We start from the raw sequence: 17,638 nt of genomic DNA on the forward strand, positions 1-17,638 counted from the left end.
TTTGGATAGTTGTATGGGCATTTGGCCATGTTAAAATGACAGGTAGGGATGGATGACAAAACAAATACACAAACTTAACACTGTTCCCAAATCTTATTGAATACATGTGTTATTGTTGTGAACATAAATCTAAAAACATTTCAAATTGTCTTGCCATCTCACTTGAACAATAAGGGTCACATAAGTTAACCAATAACCATGACTCCTTTCAGATTTAGGTTTTTTTTATGTAGGTATATTAAACAAAACTTGAAAAGGTTTTCCATTTTTGAGTTGCTTCTTATTTGTATGCCCATGTTTACTGTGTTGTTGTCTTTATGAACAATGTGCCGACCATTAAACAGTCAGAATTCAACATTTTTAATATCATAATACAGCTACAAAGAAATCAAGCAGTATATAAGAAACAGACAAACATAAACAAAAAAAAGTACATGTACATGCCAATGGGGGAAATCTGAGTGTGTGTGTGGGGGGGGTATCCAAAGTGCCTGTTCCGTGTATCCCATGCTGTGGGGTATTCTTCACGGTTTGGGGCAATAGAGCTTCAGGGTTCTTGCAGGGCCGAGCTGCTCCTCCTCCGTGGCCTGATGGACATTTATTGTATGGCGGCAGACGAGTGAAGACACCTCCAGGAGCTCTGAAAATGTGCTAGAAAAATGAAGAAAATGCCAATGTGTGAATAAAAAGGAAACCAAACGGATCGCCCACAAAAGGACAAAAGGTATACGCAAGGTATTTGAGCCTAAAGTCAGAGTTTTCATTGTCACAAAACAAAATGCTGTCTTCCACTAATCAACTCCTTTGGTTAGATGACTATTGATTAGTCAATACTCATCTATAAGCGATACAGATTCTCACGTGAGGAAACACATATTCCAAACAATTCATTAGGCACTCCACCAAAAGAAGGCTTGCGGTAACAGTAGCACAAACTGTATGCATCACGTCGTATTTTATTTGTAAAATCAGTGGTCTGAGCAAGAATAGTTTTATTTCAGCAAGGACTTTCTTGTAATATTCACGGACCATTTAATGACAGAAGCTTTAAAATAAGCCTAATATAAAATAGCAGGCAGCGTACATTAACTTCACTGTTATTAATTATTTTTATTATAATGAATTTTACTTTCACATGGTCAAAAGTATTGATGTATTTTTCTTTTTGCCACTTCTTTTAATTGAACTATTCATATCTTACACTGCACTGTAACTTTTATTCATGTCTTTTCTCTTTTAATGTTTCTTTTATTATCTTTGCTTTTTAAATGCCATTTTCTGAATGTGTTTTATTTTTGTAAAGCACTTTGAATTGCCTTGTGTTGAAAGGTGCTATGTAAACATGGGCATCATTTCCACTGGGGACAGGGGGGACATGTCCTTCCCACTTTTCAAAATCCCGTTTGTGTCCCCCCCACTTTTCAAATGTGTTTATTATTTATTTTTTACGCAAGCGGTCATTGTCACGGAGGAGCGTCTGTGTGTGTGGCACGAGCGCATTTTGTGAGAGAGAGTTACAGGGGATGTTGCATCTGGTGCTAGCTCGGAGCTAACGGAGATTAGAAGCTGTTTCAACAATAAGGAGAGGGAGAGTCCTCTCCTGTCGGACTGAGAGAGATAACGTCAGCTCAGGGAGGTAAAGGACTCTCTGAGGGATTAGATTGTAAACTTTAGTCTAAGTTATCTCAGTGGGTCTCAAACGGTTTGGTCATCTTTGTAAACAAATATTTCCATCTATTTAATAAAGTTGTTCAAAATAAGTTAAGAACTCATTCCAATGTCCAGTAAAAAATAATTCCAATGTCAGTAAAAAATTAAAAACACAGTTTAAAGGAGAGTGATTAGTCAAATATGCAGACTAGGTAAGATAAAGATAGGAGAGAGGAGTTTATCAATGATTTGTTATTGGTTGCGAGCATATTCTAAATGGTTTTTGGAATATATACAGTTCTTCCCGGGGGTGCATGCCCCCGGACCCCCCTAGAGTATGTGAGGTCATCACAAATAAAACAGGCTCACATGGATAGGATACTAGATAAGTTTGCTACACTACACATTTTTCTTGTATTTGTTAACACCATAGTCACTAATATGTTTGTAGAAAGGCAGGAAATGGAATTAAATCGAGAAAATGTTTCATTGCGGAGGACCCCTGTTTTGTGCCCCCCCCCCACTTCTCAAACCAAAGTTACACCCTTGTATGTAAATAAACTTGCCTTGCCTTTTGAATATACGCCATAGGATAAATTCTTTAAAAGTAAAGGATCTATCGGGTTTCAGCTATATAAATATATCTTTAAAGAAGACTTTCATAAACAGAGCCATATAGTAAAATCCTCTGGTAAGAAAAAAAACAAGAACAAAAAATAGCACATAACAGAACATTCACAGCATCACCAGGTTCCCAAAGACACATTCTCTGTATAATGTCTGTCTCTGAATGTTCGTACCCCGACAGCTGCTGACTGATGTCCTTTGATGTGGTCTTCATGTCTCTAAGGCACTCTAGAGAAGTGCTGGTGTCCTTCTGATCTCCCTCTGTGCACTGCTCCAGCAGCTTCTCACTCATCTTCAGGCAGGCCTCAGATTTATCTGAAATGGGTGAGTACAGGTTGACATTATTACATAACATGTATCACAAGTTGCAACATTCAAATCACATGGTAAGGGTACATGGAATATCAAAAATGTCAAGAAGCACATACTTTTTGTTTTAATATACTGATAACTTCTATGAGCATTACATTCCTACAGCACAGCAATATCTGTCAAAAGTGAAAATAACACTAGTGAATAGAGTGGTGCAGGGACGTCGTATTTACCCGGAAGTAAGCTGCGCATGGGATTTCTCCATAGGATTTTGGAAAATATCTCAAAATAAGGTCTGTGGAAAACGAACCTGTTTGATAAATGCACGTTTTGTTCAGCCGGATAATCTCCACATGTCTACCCTACTTTTATAATCATAAATCTAATCGCCAGAAGCAAAATGCTAACGTTATGCTAAACGAACTACAGCAGGGTCGCACCACTTCAACGTCACGCCAATTTAAGATCGATATTCAAAAATACAGATTCTAAATTGTACAAGTTGAAGCGTTTGTTTGAACAGTTTGCAGGAGGCAGGGACTTGCTTTCAAGCAGAACAGGGCAAACAAACTTAGCGGAGTGTTTACGTGTTCGGCCTAATGACGTACAACATCCTCAACAACTTCTGTAGTCCTATTCAGCCACTTGGTAACAACCATCGTTTTTCAGACACGTCAACTCTTCAGAAATCACCAGTGCTCATGTATTTAATGTCGTAGAACAAAACGTGATGCGTCTCTTAAATGTGTGTCAACCACAGACCTTATTTCCAGCTATTTTCCAAAACCCTATGGAGAAATCCCGTTGACTCTGAGACGAGGGAACAGGAAGTGGTAAAATGCTAACTCACTTCCGGGTTTTAGGACGCGTCACAGCACCACTCTATTTACATTAAAGATTTCTGTATTTGTTTTGCTCATCTCATAGGTGTGAAGTAGACAGGACTGTGTTAAAGAAAGGTGCCATCAGATATTTAAATCGGTTAATATTGATCTATTTAGAATCAGATTATCGTTTTTAAAAGGTGTTATTTATCTCATGTTACTGAGTGTTTCATCTTTGTTCTTTTATCGTTGACATTGTTGTTTTGAGCTTTTAAACTTAGTAACTACCAAGAAACTGCTTTCTGTCCCCGTCGATGTAGAAGTTCTTCACTGGCAGCTCGTGCCGGGTGGTGTCGACAGCTGAGGCGAAGGACTTGTAGTTCTTTGTGAACTGTTTGGCAGTTTCTGCCACAGGAGTCAGAGCAGCAATCTGATGGGAAATTTAAATATTAGTAGGATGAGAATCATGTAGTTATACTATCATAAAAATACAATGCACAAAAATTTAAATTCTAAAACCAGCTGTTTTTTCTATTTCAAATATCAATCAAATCAAGTTTTATTTATAGAGCACATTTAAAAAAAAAAATTGGTCGGGCCAAAGTGCTGTACATGTAATAAAAACACTTTACTACAATAACAGGGTATATGCAGGAATCCTGAAGTCAAATGTAATACTTTTTAAGACCTTTTTTAAGATCCTGTTACCTTGGTGACACACTTTACCTCACATTGACTATATACACAGTATTGATTGTCCTTCCTCCTTATCTTCCAACCATTTGGACGCAAACTTGCATTTCCCCATAACGATGTTGTTTAACAACCGGCGTAAACGGAGCTTCGCACGCTATCAAGCAGTGAGCGTGCGACGTCAGGTTCAGATGACGTCAAACCCAACGGGATGCCATCAATAAACTACACAGAATCACACTACACACCTACGCCATGATTACATTCAGGCAGACTGTAGAATACAACCTCTTTGGACAATTTATATACTTATTGAAAACAAGCTACAAAATGTAATACCTTGGAAAATGCCATTTAATAAATAAATTTAGCGAAAATGAAGCCTATCAACTTTTAATACTTTTTAAGACCCCGCGGACACCCTGAATAACAAGAAAAGACAATCATTGAGAACGGAAATATAAACAAAACACAAGGAAATGTCAGGTGTACTCAGCTCTGACTAGAAGGCCAGAGAGAAGAACTGTGTCTTCAGTGAGGATTTAAAAGCCCCTAGGGTCTGGGCCGACCTCACATGGAGGGGCAGACTGTTCCAGAGCCTAGCTGCTGCGAAGGTTCAGATATAAACCAATGACCCTCAATGGGGTATGACTTTGCAACAGCACCAAGTCTACAGTTATAAATGTGAAATGCTACTAGATGGACATTTTAAAGTGTTTTTCAACATTTAATAACATTTTTAAGACGGGACACAATTCAAAAAGGTAATTACAAAATAAGATGATATCCTGACCTGTAAATCTAGTAGCTCATTCGCTAGCCTGTCCTTCTCCATGACGAGGTACTGACGTTTCTTCTCCTGGACTTCATTATACAGAGCCTCTTCCTCCTCCATCTCCTGCAGGATCCTTGCTTCTGCCGCAGCCTTAAGCTTTGCAGTGTTGCTCTCCATCTGAAGACAAAGATTAAGGGACACTCAAAACTGCCATATGAGGTTTTTTTTATTACAATTATTTAAGAAAACGGATGCATTGAAAGCATGCTTTAGCAAATCAAATGTACACTAAGTTGGACAAACTCACCTCAGCTGTGAGATAGGCCAGCAGGAATGTCTGCATCTCAATGATACACTTCTCCGTCTCTGGATTTCTCTCGGGCTCTGCTGCATTTTCCATAACTGTTTTCTCTTTGAGAGTTTTAGAAAAAAAAACACGTTAAAATTGTCGTCTTATTTGTAAAAAAACGTCAAACATGTTAGGAATTTTTAAATCGGTTTACCTTTAATGACTGAAATGTCAAAATTTGGATGGAAGCAGTGTCCATCTGAGAAAGTGGACTGCAAGTTACTTCTACCGAGCAATGAAGGCCCAGCTTCAGAGGACACAAGGAAAACAACGTGCTGGAGTTATTCATGGTAGGGATTGGAATTTGAAAGCAAATTTATATTTGAATATTTGACCCAAAAAACGGTTAACATATCCTATAGATTTTTTAAATGTTTAAAAAAGAAAAAAAGTTGTAATAAGAAATAAATGTTCAAATAAATATAGAAACCAAACCAAGTTTTCTTTGATATTTTTCTTAAGATATTTAAAATGGCACTGTCGTATATATTTAATCAATCCATTTGATAATATGTAATCAACTTAGGCACCCCTCACATAAAAAAATATATTTTGTATTACAATACAAAATATTCACAACTCATTAAAATACCTGAATCATTTTGAATATTCGATTAATCATGCCCATCCCTAATTCATAGCTTTCTTCTCATCTATCTGTCTTTTCAAATTGGAAAGATACACCATGCTGCTATAGAACACTTCAATAACCATACTCTGATTAAAATTCACATAATTACAATTAAAAATGATCTTATTTGTCATGACATCTGTTTAATTCAGTTATGAACATAGGAAGGCCTTACATGTAGCCTGTGGGGCCATGGAGCGTCTCGGGGGGGTGCCCACTCTCGGTTTGACTCCACTGAGTTTAGGTGAGGACGGCCTCAGCGGCACAGCAAAGGACTCGTTGGTCAGTGAGTTACTCTGTTAATGGTCATAGGGGTGCAATGAGCTACTAATTCGTAACATGAGCAGTGTAAACAGACAGACACCTGAACTGCATAATTTAACTAATAATTTAAAGATCACCTATTATGCAAAATCCACTTTCTCATGTCTTTTCTACATCTACATGTGTCCCCTCTGTGTAAAGAGATTCTGAACATTTCAGCAACAAAGACCCCCTCTCTTTTTGTCCTGATACATTTCTATAAAAACCTGTCTGAAAATGAGCTGATCAGATTTTGGCCACTTTATGATGTCATAACGATGTTTTGGCTTGTGTAACCATTAGCCAATCAGCAACCAAGGTAACCCCCCCCCCCCAGCCACCTTATCACCTGAATCTCCTCCTAGAGCACCCTTGTGTTCTTTTTAGCCAAATGTCTCAGAGGGGCGTGGGGAGGGGCTCCTTATTTTCATCTAAAGTAACAGACAGAGAATCAGCACGTTGGAAACAGAGGGGATTATGGGTAATGCTGCAACGATCTGTTTGGTGTTTGGAGCCAAACACTTCAGAGACATGTTTTGTGTGTGTGTGTGTGTATATATGTATATATATATATATATATATATATATGAGACCTATTAAATATAGTGATGAAAAACAGTATAATAGGGGACCTTTAAAACATTAATTGGATATTGGCAGCATTCTATATTCTAAGTAACAATGGCTGACATAGTTGAATAAGCATGTGTGAAACACATCATTACATCCAAACTAAAAAATTAAAGACAAAGGAAGATAGCACTACCTTTGAGATAGATGACTTCTCAGCAGACTGCATATAGCGAGACTTGATAACAGTCCCACTTGCTAAAGATTGATAAAGACATGGACAATAAAAAAGAAGAAAGAAATTGGTTGAATATTATGAAGCTTTAAAGATGACAGCACATAGCAGGACTTTATATAACTGGGGAAATGTTGGACAGAAATATTAACTGCACACTTTGCTGCGGTGACAATTTCTCATAAATGACAGCAGTGCTGAAATAACTAACAACGGGAACCCATGCAAATGCTTACTTTTAACAGGTTTCTTTTCAGGTCCACTGACTGTAACTTTAACAGCATTGCTGCCACTTTTCGAGCTGAAAACAAATGAATAAAAAGTACAAGTTAAATTCAATAATGTTGAAATTAGAAAATTATCGTTTTTTTTCATTTTTTATGAAAACAGGCGAAACCGGAAGCTAAGCTATAATGTTAGCTCCAAGCTACCCATAACTTGTTGTTACGTTTTAAAGTGTGCAATTGTATTAACATTTGTAGTGTTTTTGTGAGTTTAAAGTAGTGAAACAGTGACGTTTCTGGTTAACAACAGATGATAGCGTGTCATTTAAAACAGCTTAAAAATAAAACTAGAAGTTACACGGCACTCGCGTAAAAGAAAGACATACGAGAAAGGATAATACAATGAGAAATGCAGTTACCTTTTAGTGTCAGTGGAGGAACTTTTGAAAGAGCTCGGCGCTGTTGATGTTCTTCTGGACGCCATAATGTTTTGAAGCAAACCGCCCGTGTGCCAGTTTTGTCAACCGGCAGAAACAAGAGGTGAATCAATGGTTCCGCTCTTCTTCTTCTTCTTCTTCTTCTTCTTCTTCTTCTTCTTCTTCTTCTTCTTCTTCTTCTTCTTCTTCTTCTTCTTCTTCTTCTTCTTCTTCGTGTTTGTGACAGAGACACAATTTGTTATACTGTGGCCGGCCATCGTATTTTTACCATACAAAAACATGAAACAAGGTCAATTTAGTTTGAAAGGTTTTTTTCTTCAAACATAATAACCTATAAGGGATAAAGTGATGAAGCTCATAGTTTAGCCTTTTTCTGCAGTGACCATAACAATTGCAGGCCAATTTATGTATACTGAACGTGTTGCATTATATTGAACAGGTGTTACTATTCAATCCAAATTCTGTGGGGAAGCCCCTCAAAATATACTATCTGTGTATAAGGAATGCAGCAGCTGCTTTGCATCGAGTACAAGATATTCCAAAAGCTACAGTTATTCTAGAGACCACTAGATGGGTGTAAGGGTCTTCTCTGCTCTCGGTGTCAACACACATTATGTGACAACTCTACTTTCAATCTGTACAGATTACATAACATATTATGTCTCCCCTGTCTGTCGACAGAAGTCAACATGCATTTATTCATATTGTTTACACACCGAGCAGGTTAACAGATTATAACCAGGATAACAGAGATGCGTCCACCTAAACTGCATCTGTGAACCACTTTAAACTTGAGCACCATCACACTTGCATGGGAGAACATGAAAACAGTTTGTTGTAAACAGTGAGGATTATACCAACTCGTGGTTACATGTATACGTCTTCAAATGTGTGTGTGACTATCTGCTTAGCAGGTTCTCTTACCTGGAGTTTACTGTTTGTTTGTGTGCACACGTCTTAAAGAACATAATGGGTGATGATCCCGCCTGTCTGAGCTGGCCTCGGACAACAGGAAGGACAATGAGAGGAGAGGGTGTGGATCTGAGTGTAAACACCTTCCAGACGGATGGATAAACCACCGGGAGTAGAGGGAGAAAGAGTACTGCTGCCTTTTAACAAATATCACACATTTGTGCAGAGTTTAATATTGGCTTGATTATTTGCATAGGAATGTCACCTGCATAGCTGTTGCGTAATATTATGTACATCTAATAAACAGTTGTTGAATTAAAGAGTGTTTGCTGGCTAACATCCAGCTTTTGAAACTAGTTTTATTCTGACCTTTCTGCTTTAATGAATTTTCATGATAAAGGTTGAACACTTAGGCTTGGCACTCAAACAAATATCTCACAAATACATGCCTGTATTTGTATGTGTGTGTGTGCGCTCATACCTATCAGTATGTGTAAAGGCCGGGTCTTATCATTGCTCTCTTCTCTCTCTCAAGGTAATAAGGCTGTGTGTCCGCATGCTGGCTGTCCATCTCTCACCACCAAGCAATGCCACGACCAATAGCTGCCTTTGAGGTGGAAAACAAGCGTTGATTATAGTGATATGTGCATATGGCGTGGAAGAATGAGTTAAGGATTCAGTCAGTAAAATATGTGATTAAACATAAGTGTTTTATTGTTGATATGGTTTCTTTTTGTACTTTTCTTTCGGGTAAGGCACAGGATCCAGTCCAAGGCAAAAGCTGAAGTGAAAGAGTGAGAAGAGCACGTTGAAAGACGGCAATATAAGGAAACATGGAGTCGCTGAATGAAGTCCTTGTCTCTTTTATGAACCCTCCTTTCTTGCCTTTCTCTCTGCTCCGAAACTCTGACGTCTAACGAAGGATTTCCCGATGTCACCGTGACCTCACTGATACTCTGCTTTGCCCCTTGAAGACACTTTAGGGGGGTTACAATTGCAAGATGAGACGGCTTCAATTCATGTTCTGCATGAGGTGAAAGGAAGGTTGTTTTCAGGTCTCGTACCGCATGTATGTACACATGACTACACACACACAGACAACCCACCCATGCAGCCCACACACCGGACCTTCTACCCTTTGCGGTAAAATGTTACTCATGACTACCCAGTCTGCCAGTCTGGTCCACATAGCCTTAGAGGAATGCCGCAGAAACACAACGCCTCATACGTTCAACCTTATAGGGAGATTTTGCAGCATTCGGTTGGATATCTGAACTGCTTTACATCTGATTCAACTGTTTTTGCCTGTGAAAGAACTTCAGCTCTCCTTGGTGTATGATTTCCTCTGTTTGCCCACGTCTTGGCGGCCCTTTGTTTAGAGAGAAGCTAGGGAAGGACCCAGCCTGTCAACCAGAGGCTCCCAGTGTAAAGTAGTTAAGCTGGTATGAAGTGGAGCATTAGGACAGTGTTTACTTCTAACACTCAGACTATCTGCTGGTCATTTTATCCCTTCTTAAAATCTCCAAACCCTTTGGGTGTATCACATTGGGTATGTCTGAATGGTAGCAAAAGCTTTATAAAAAAACAGAGGTGGAAGAAAGCCATTGTTTTGCAAGTTCTTAGTCACGAGCCAAGTCCTGCACTGAGAGCTTCCAGTCCTTAACGTGTGCTTGTCAACAAATGTAGCCGAATGCCATTTTTAGTATTATTTCAGAAAATGTAAGATTGTTCATCATGTTTCTCTTCCCTAACTTTGACTGGATGCTGTTCAGTTGGTTATACGTAGTGAATGTGGGGAATTCATTGACGACTTGCTGACTTATTGGTTTGTGGCTAACTTTCTAAAATAATGTACGTTTTATTCTTTGGGCTTGGGGGAAGGGATCAAGTGTCTTCTAATCAAAATAATGAAGCCCAAGTGAAGCGAGGAGACATTAAAGTCCAAGTCGAGTTGCAAGTCTTTTTTGATGGCATCACATTTTTGTCATGTGTCTCAAGTCAACAAGACTCAAGAGATTCAAGGCTTTATTGTCATGTGCACATTAGCTACACTGTAGATATGGCAATGGAAACCTTAAGACACAGGCTCCTCCAACAGCGTAACATGAATATATATAGGACATAGAACAAATAAAACAGATGTGCGAATATGAAAACAACACTCCTCAATGAAAATCAACAGTTATCAACACTGAAAAAATGGCTTTGTACAAAGATAGAGGGACATTTTCATGAAGAAGATGGATTGACTTTGTGGCCGAGAGTTAGATGAGAAAATAACACCATTCTCCTAAGCTGTAATGTTATCATTTTTTTGTTATGTAGCTCAACCCTAGTCATTGCACTTTTGTTGACCTCAAATAAGAGGTATGAAGAGTGGACTACAGTTGAGATGGTTGTATTTTTGTCCACATAACCTGAAATATTGCAGTGATAAATAGTCTAATTGTAACACTGCAGACTCAATCAGATGACCAGCTTTGTTTCAGCTTCGTCCACGTGTCGCTCACTTCCTAATTATATTTAATGACAGTGCTTATCTTCACAGGACCTGACCTCTGCTGGGAGCTCAGTCTTGTGGAGGAACCTTGCCGTTTCTCTGAGCTGCAGTGCTGCAGGCTGGGGGGTTTCCTACATGTGTCTTCAGGGCAGTAAAGGGTGTGTGTTCAGGCAGAAACTTTAAGAACATGCATCTTGAAGCACAGGTCAAAGGCTCACGTTCACCAATAGATTACTTCCTTTACAAAATTGAGACACTACCTAATTCAAAAGTAAACTCAAGACACGTTTCTTATCAGCCTTTAACCTCTTTAAGTTTACCATGAAACTATAATTATCAACATTTCCGTCCTTTTTATTTATCTTGCTACGTTTCCTACTGTATTGATTCATGTGTATGTATTACATCTCTCATTATATGTATTTTGTGTGTTTTGTTTCTGTTGATAAAACAGTATCTAGTTTATCTCACTTCTCTAGATGTATGTGTGTTTTGCTCATTGCTCTTGTTATTATACAATCGTTCAAGGAATGCTTTTTGATAAGTGTGGATACAATCAAATTTGACTTGAGTTGTGCAGTTGTAGGATGCATCTGATTGATTTGTTTAAGTGGAGTATATCCTCAAAGTATTACATAATATCATTAAATTGAGGGGAAAGAAGACACTACATTTTAATGAGAGTTACTGTATGTGTATCATTATACCTTCTGTGATGAATACAGTAGTGAAGCAGGTTTTTATGAAGGTCTTAAAATTGTGCTTTTTTGCCTACAGTATGTGTATGTCTGTTTTTTCACATCTATGTGGATTTTTGGAGAATGATGAGCAGCAACAAGCATGACTGGTGCGTGTGTGTGTGTGTGTGTGTGTGTGTGTGTGTGTGTGTGTGTGTGTGTGTGTGTGTGTGTGTGTGTGTGTGTGTGTGTGTGTGTGTGTGTGTGTGTGTGTGTGTGTGTGTGTGTGTGTGTGTGTGTGTGTGTGTGTGTGTGTGTGTGTGTGTGTGTGTGTGTGTGTGTGAGAACCGTGTGCGGTGCTATAGCAGGGCAGTGTAGCGTGCAGCAGTGAGCAGTAATCCCTGCGTTTTCAGGAGCCCTGGCCCGTACTTGATGAGCTTGAGTAAGAAAAAGGTTGCGCTCTCTCTTGTGTTTCTCTCTCTCTCACTCTTTTATTCCCTCTCTTTTTCTCATGCCCCCCCCTCTCCATCCCCTGGAGCCACTTTGCGAATGAATGGATACCAAGTGTTTGCTCAGCAACTCTGCCTGTCCCTCGATATTTCTCAGGATTGCATCAAAAAGAGGATGAGCAGACCAACTGACACCAGAGACCAACAGAGACTTTGCATCTGACTGAAAACTGGTGAATATGTCAGGGGACACATTGCTCTCCTCTGCAACTGTCACACCTGTATTCAACTCATTCGGAATTCATGAAGACACATACACATCTTGTACTCCTGTTAAAAGTTGTTTGGTCTTGTTTGAATGCTTTCATTTTGCATGTTGACACTTCCAATCACTGTGTTTTACACGTATGTCCTAATAGGTTTACATCTCCACTAGACCCTACAATGAAATCTGTATTCATCTGCAGGAGATGGAGTGAAAATGCCGTGGCGCTATAAAACAACTAACTTAGAAATGATGTTCGTTTGTGTTGAAGGTAGGACTTCTAAATGTACTTTTGAATGCTTAGTGTGATAGCAAGTCCATTTGCCAAGATAAATATATGCAGGATATATTTGAAGCACGATATGAAACATGTGCAAAACAACCTCTTTCTTCTACACATTTTTAAATGTTATCCATTCTTAGAATAGTTTGTTTTGAATATTGCATTAAATTTGACATTGCATATTTTGTTGACAAGTTTCACTTTAAAGTATAACTCAGGCCATAATAAAGAAACAGGGACCATTACCTCTAAAGATATGACAATAAAACCTACTTGGTTGAACCTTAATGGCGAGATGTAAACACGCCAAGTGACAATTATTATCATAAATATGAACCTACATTTGCAGGGCTCCACTTTAGGGAATCCCTGCTCAATGCCTGTAACTACACTGATGATTATCTACCATTACAATTGTTGTATAAGGCTCTTTTTTAGCTTTTGCATAAGGGGATACCAAATCAAGACCAGAACGTATTAGTGATAAAGCAGAAATAGGGCATTTTCTCTTTCCTATGAATTTACCGATATTAACACTAGAACCGCCAGGGGTCGCTGTATACCTAAAACCGCCAACGGGTAAAATGTACCCGCTATTAGAATGCATTGATTTTCAAGGTACAATGTTCTTTTATTTTTCATACTAGAACACAGGGTTAAGAGTGAGTTTTGATCGCACAGTGATGAAACTTATAACAACAGAATCTGTGGACTCTCAGCTTTTCATATGTTTATACATCATGCCGATTGCATGAAGTAAAAGATCACTACCGTGAGTTATGTGCAAAGTGTCTCTCTATCTCTCTCTCTATCTATCTATTTATAACTATCGATCTATCTATCCCTCTCTATCCCTCTATCTATCAATCTATCTCTCTATCTATAAGGAACCGCAGTGAACAACAGGCGTTGCTATAGCAACACGTCATGTTTATGTTTTCGCGCAAGATCAATAGCGCGAAGATCACTGCATTTTCTATAAGGTAAATATTACCCGCTGGCGCTGATGGGTGTAAATGGCAATTTCTTGGGCCATTTTTTCAATCTGACTTCATATTGACAATTTTTAACAACAGAGGGTGCTACATAACACACTTTCAGGAAAATTCACCGACTGGGAGATTTGAATATTTTATTGAAAAAAAGTTACATACAATCAAAAAACAGCTGCGGGTAAAATGTACCCGTTGGCGGTTCTAGTGTTAATGTAGACGCCAATGGTGCAGAAGTGTCATCATAATTTGGGTAAGGGGGGGGGGGATATCAGCCCTTCCCTAATCATAGATACATGGGGTGAAGCTAAAGCAATGTGTTTCAAAGAAATGCATGTGTATGATGGTGCATGATGTACAGTTTCTGTGACAAGTGTGAAGTGAGTGCAGAGGTGAAGAGAGGTGTGAGGAGGCTCTGGTGGGGTGGGTGGTTGTTGGGGGGTGTTTAGGAGGAGAGGGGATTATGGAGAGGCCGCAGGCCCCGAGGCAGAGGGCCCGTTTCCTGGCCTGAGCCCCTGTTTGTCCTGCCTGACCTGGCAGCTCTGGGGCCAGATCCTGCTTGGATACAGCCGCTCCCACGCCTGTCTGAAGCTGTTAGCCACCGGCTGTGAGCAGCTAGCTGGGCTTAGTGTTGTCTGAGCTGCGGCTGGGGGGAGGGGGGGGCGACCTATCATCTGTATGTGTGTGTAGGGGGGGACATTGTGTTGGCAGTGTGAGGATGACAGGGAAACACGCATCCAGTAAGGCAGTGGGCGGCAATGACTAATGACTTTGGTTTGATTATTGCCACCGTTTATTTTCATATCAGGCCTTTGAGAAGCACAATTAGTTAGTTTTTAGTTAGTTTTATTTTTGCAAATCGATGACAGATAATGTAATGTAATATAATGTAAGGAACTGGAAAACTTAATATATGGTTTTGTGGTGAAAAATAAGAAGTGGCCAAAAATGCTTTTGTGCTGTCCCAAAGGTGTTTAGGGGAGACACTATTCTCTAGGTGAACAGGGTTAACATATGTACTCATATCAGCACAAAGTTCCCAAGTGTGTTACTTGCATTGAGAACATCTTTTTTTGTATTTAAAGTTTTCTTAATAATGTTTGAAATATGTAAATTCTATCTAGTTATTCATTAACCTTGAAAAAAATGTCATGTTTAATATTAGAGTGTTTAGATATATTTTTGTATCAGTGCATGATTCAGAAAATACTATTGACAGACATAAACGAGTCATTTTAGGAATGATATTTTTTAATTAAATCAGGCTACGACTGTGATATGAACACATCCCTCTGGAAAATGTATGGGAGATAGGAACGACACAAAGTCAGGCGTGTGAACGTGTTGGTGAAGTGGAGATGTTTAGCTCAGAGTAGGGGGAACATTGAGAAGACCATCATTTTTACAGATATCCAAAATGCTGTAATGCCATCTTTGATGTGTTGCCCTTCTGTTATAAAATGTTAAGCAGCATGAGGATATTTTCAGTCTGCTTTGGGCTCAGTCCAGACATCGTATCACTCACATCAGTCTCCATGGTGATGTGTAAAGTGACGGCAGCAGGTCAGCCCTCTGTGTATCTTACCTTTTGTAATTAGCTTCAACCCTCTATTTGCCTAAATAATCAATTAGAAGCACCATCCCATGCTTGTGTTGAAAGGGTGTTGTCTGCGTACCACTTGTGTGCAGAACGGTGTTTTTACTTCAGGATCCGTAAGATAACACTTCTTCTCTCTGGCTGCAGCACTGTTTGATTATCACTTTCCAAAAATGAAAATGAAATGAGGGGATATTTACTTTTCTTCCCCAAAAGCTTTGATAGCTCAATTGCTTGTTTTCAGTGGCTTGTTATTATTTTTCAATTGGTGGATTGGCTGCTGGGCTCTGTAAGTGTTGTTTCTGCCCTGGATATACAGAGAGGCAGAGAGAGCAGCGGGACACTGAAGGGGTCATCAGTGCATCTCTGTTAGGGCCTCAAACACTAACATATATTCATAATAATGTTCAAATAACCCGTTTGACACTTCACCAATTTCTTATGATCTACAGTACCTCAATGATTCTCAAACTTTTTTCAATCATGTACCCCCTTTGGAAAAAAAATGCAGCCAAGTACCCCCTGATCAGCGCAAAAACTGTTAGGGACAAAATGCCTGTAAAGAGGTACAGTACAGCGCTGCACCATCGGTGTCTGATTTATTAAAACAACAACCTTGTAACTGAGAAACACTTAAATGCTACATTTCAAATGTTTACAATCCATCACTAAATTCATGGCAAACCAATTTTAACATCATGCAATAACACTAAGATGACATTAGTTGCATTGAACTGATCTTTTTAATAAGTTGTACTTACAATTTAGTGAGAAACATGCGCTTGTGCTTCACTGAGGATCTTTGTCATTCTCAGTGACAGGAAGGCCACTGCAGTTATTACACTTCGCGTTTTGAAATATGTGTAACTCTGTTAATATAAAACCCACACCGCTCAAACTTCGTTACTTTTTTTTCATTAACATAAAATAAATCTCACGTACCCCCTGCAGTACTCCAACGTACCCCTAGGGGTCCGCGTACCCCCATTTGAGAACCACTCTACCTAATATCAATTTTTTTAATTAATAACCTAAATCTGTAGCCTGTAATTAACGCTGGCAAATAAAAGCAGAGGATCAAAACATGACTTCAAAAGGGCTAAAAGTATTAACAGGAAAATACTCTATTAAAGTACCACCATGTTTTACTTTATTTACAACCCACCACTGGTTATATACAGTGAGCTGGAAAAAACTGACCTTTTCAAATAAAGTGTTTTTTAGTTACATAATCCTAAAATACCATTAATAAAGTGGCATCTGAGTGCAAAGTTACTACATTAACTGTATGATATAAGCAGTTGTTGAAAGTAACTATACGTACAACTACGTTATCTTACGGATCCTGAAGTAAAAACCCACTTCTTTTCCCTGGCATTTACAGGCCAGCTTTTTATCTTACTAGTGTTTTGTATTGTTTTTACGGAGAGTTTTTCAGTCTGTGGCTTCTGATCTGGTTTCATCGTCTCATGTTTTACATTTGTTATTTATGCTAGTTTATACAGTTGTTGATGTACAGCACTTTGTTCAACTCTGTTTTTTTTAAATGTGCTATAATAAAATGGATTGGATTGGATTACCTCAAAAACAGTACTAAAGTACAATTTGGAAATATTTGTACATGTTTTGCCACTTTATACTTCTACATATTGACAACATGGTAAAGGTAACTTCCCTGTGTATTTCACATCTTTAGTTACCAGCAGATCAGAATAATTTATACAAAATATAAATGAACTTATACATTTAGATATATTATTATAAGTTAAGTTACTAAGGAGTACATAGAGCTCCAAATTGACCAGCTGCAACATAAACACTAATTAAAGCATGATTCATTCATTTGATGATACTTGATTCTGAAATGGACAATTATGCATACCGAGTCATGTCACTTTTTATACTATGTATATTTTGATGCTCGTACTTTTTGTCCTTTAACTTAATCAAGAGTTAGAATGCAGGACTTGTACTTAATTTCCACACTGTGGTATTGCTACTTTTACTAAAGTATAATATTTGGGTACGTTTTAGACAACTGGTTCTAATTTTGAAAAATACCCATAACTGCACAACTGTGAGGTCATGTGATTTTCCTGTCAAATTAAAATGATTTTTGGGGTTTTGTCCTCCTCCCTCCATCGTCACCAGCGAGCCAGTGGCGTCATTCGCTCCTCACTTTATAAAACTGTCAACGCCTTCCTCTCACCTGGACTGACACACACCACCCAAACACCATCAGCACGGAGCAGGACACCAGACTCTGGTGAACTTTACGCACACAACGTGCTCCTTTTATTTCGACTAAAGAAGACTATCAAACTGGCTTTTTT

General features: G+C 38.7%; 1 protein-coding gene across 1 annotated transcript; it reads right to left on the reverse strand.

Moving 5' to 3' along the window:
- Positions 1 to 344: 344 nt before the first annotated feature.
- On the reverse strand, positions 345 to 7,737 carry haus8 (HAUS augmin like complex subunit 8). Its single transcript, XM_034081520.2, has 10 exons — positions 7,613 to 7,737; positions 7,206 to 7,270; positions 6,931 to 6,992; positions 6,037 to 6,157; positions 5,385 to 5,477; positions 5,189 to 5,292; positions 4,900 to 5,058; positions 3,702 to 3,843; positions 2,451 to 2,592; positions 345 to 651 (listed from the first exon to the last, which is right to left on the reverse strand). Exons 1-10 carry the CDS (start codon positions 7,675 to 7,677, stop codon positions 525 to 527), a joined length of 1,080 nt encoding a protein of 359 aa, XP_033937411.1. The 5' UTR covers positions 7,678 to 7,737; the 3' UTR covers positions 345 to 524.
- Positions 7,738 to 17,638: the final 9,901 nt, after the last annotated feature.

Source organism: Pseudochaenichthys georgianus, chromosome 4 (assembly GCF_902827115.2).
Source record: "Pseudochaenichthys georgianus chromosome 4, fPseGeo1.2, whole genome shotgun sequence".
NCBI lineage: Eukaryota > Metazoa > Chordata > Actinopteri > Perciformes > Channichthyidae > Pseudochaenichthys > Pseudochaenichthys georgianus.

Excerpts from the sequence above, each read along its gene's own strand:
- haus8 (XM_034081520.2), bottom strand. The coding sequence starts at position 7,677 with ATGGCGTCCAGAAGAACATCAACAGCGCCGAGCTCTTTCAAAAGTTCC. Across the intron at positions 5,293-5,384 it reads TGACATTTCAGTCATTAAAG|AGAAAACAGTTATGGAAAAT; the intron begins GTAAACCGATTT and ends AAACTCTCAAAG. Across the intron at positions 5,059-5,188 it reads TGGCCTATCTCACAGCTGAG|ATGGAGAGCAACACTGCAAA; the intron begins GTGAGTTTGTCC and ends CTTTGTCTTCAG.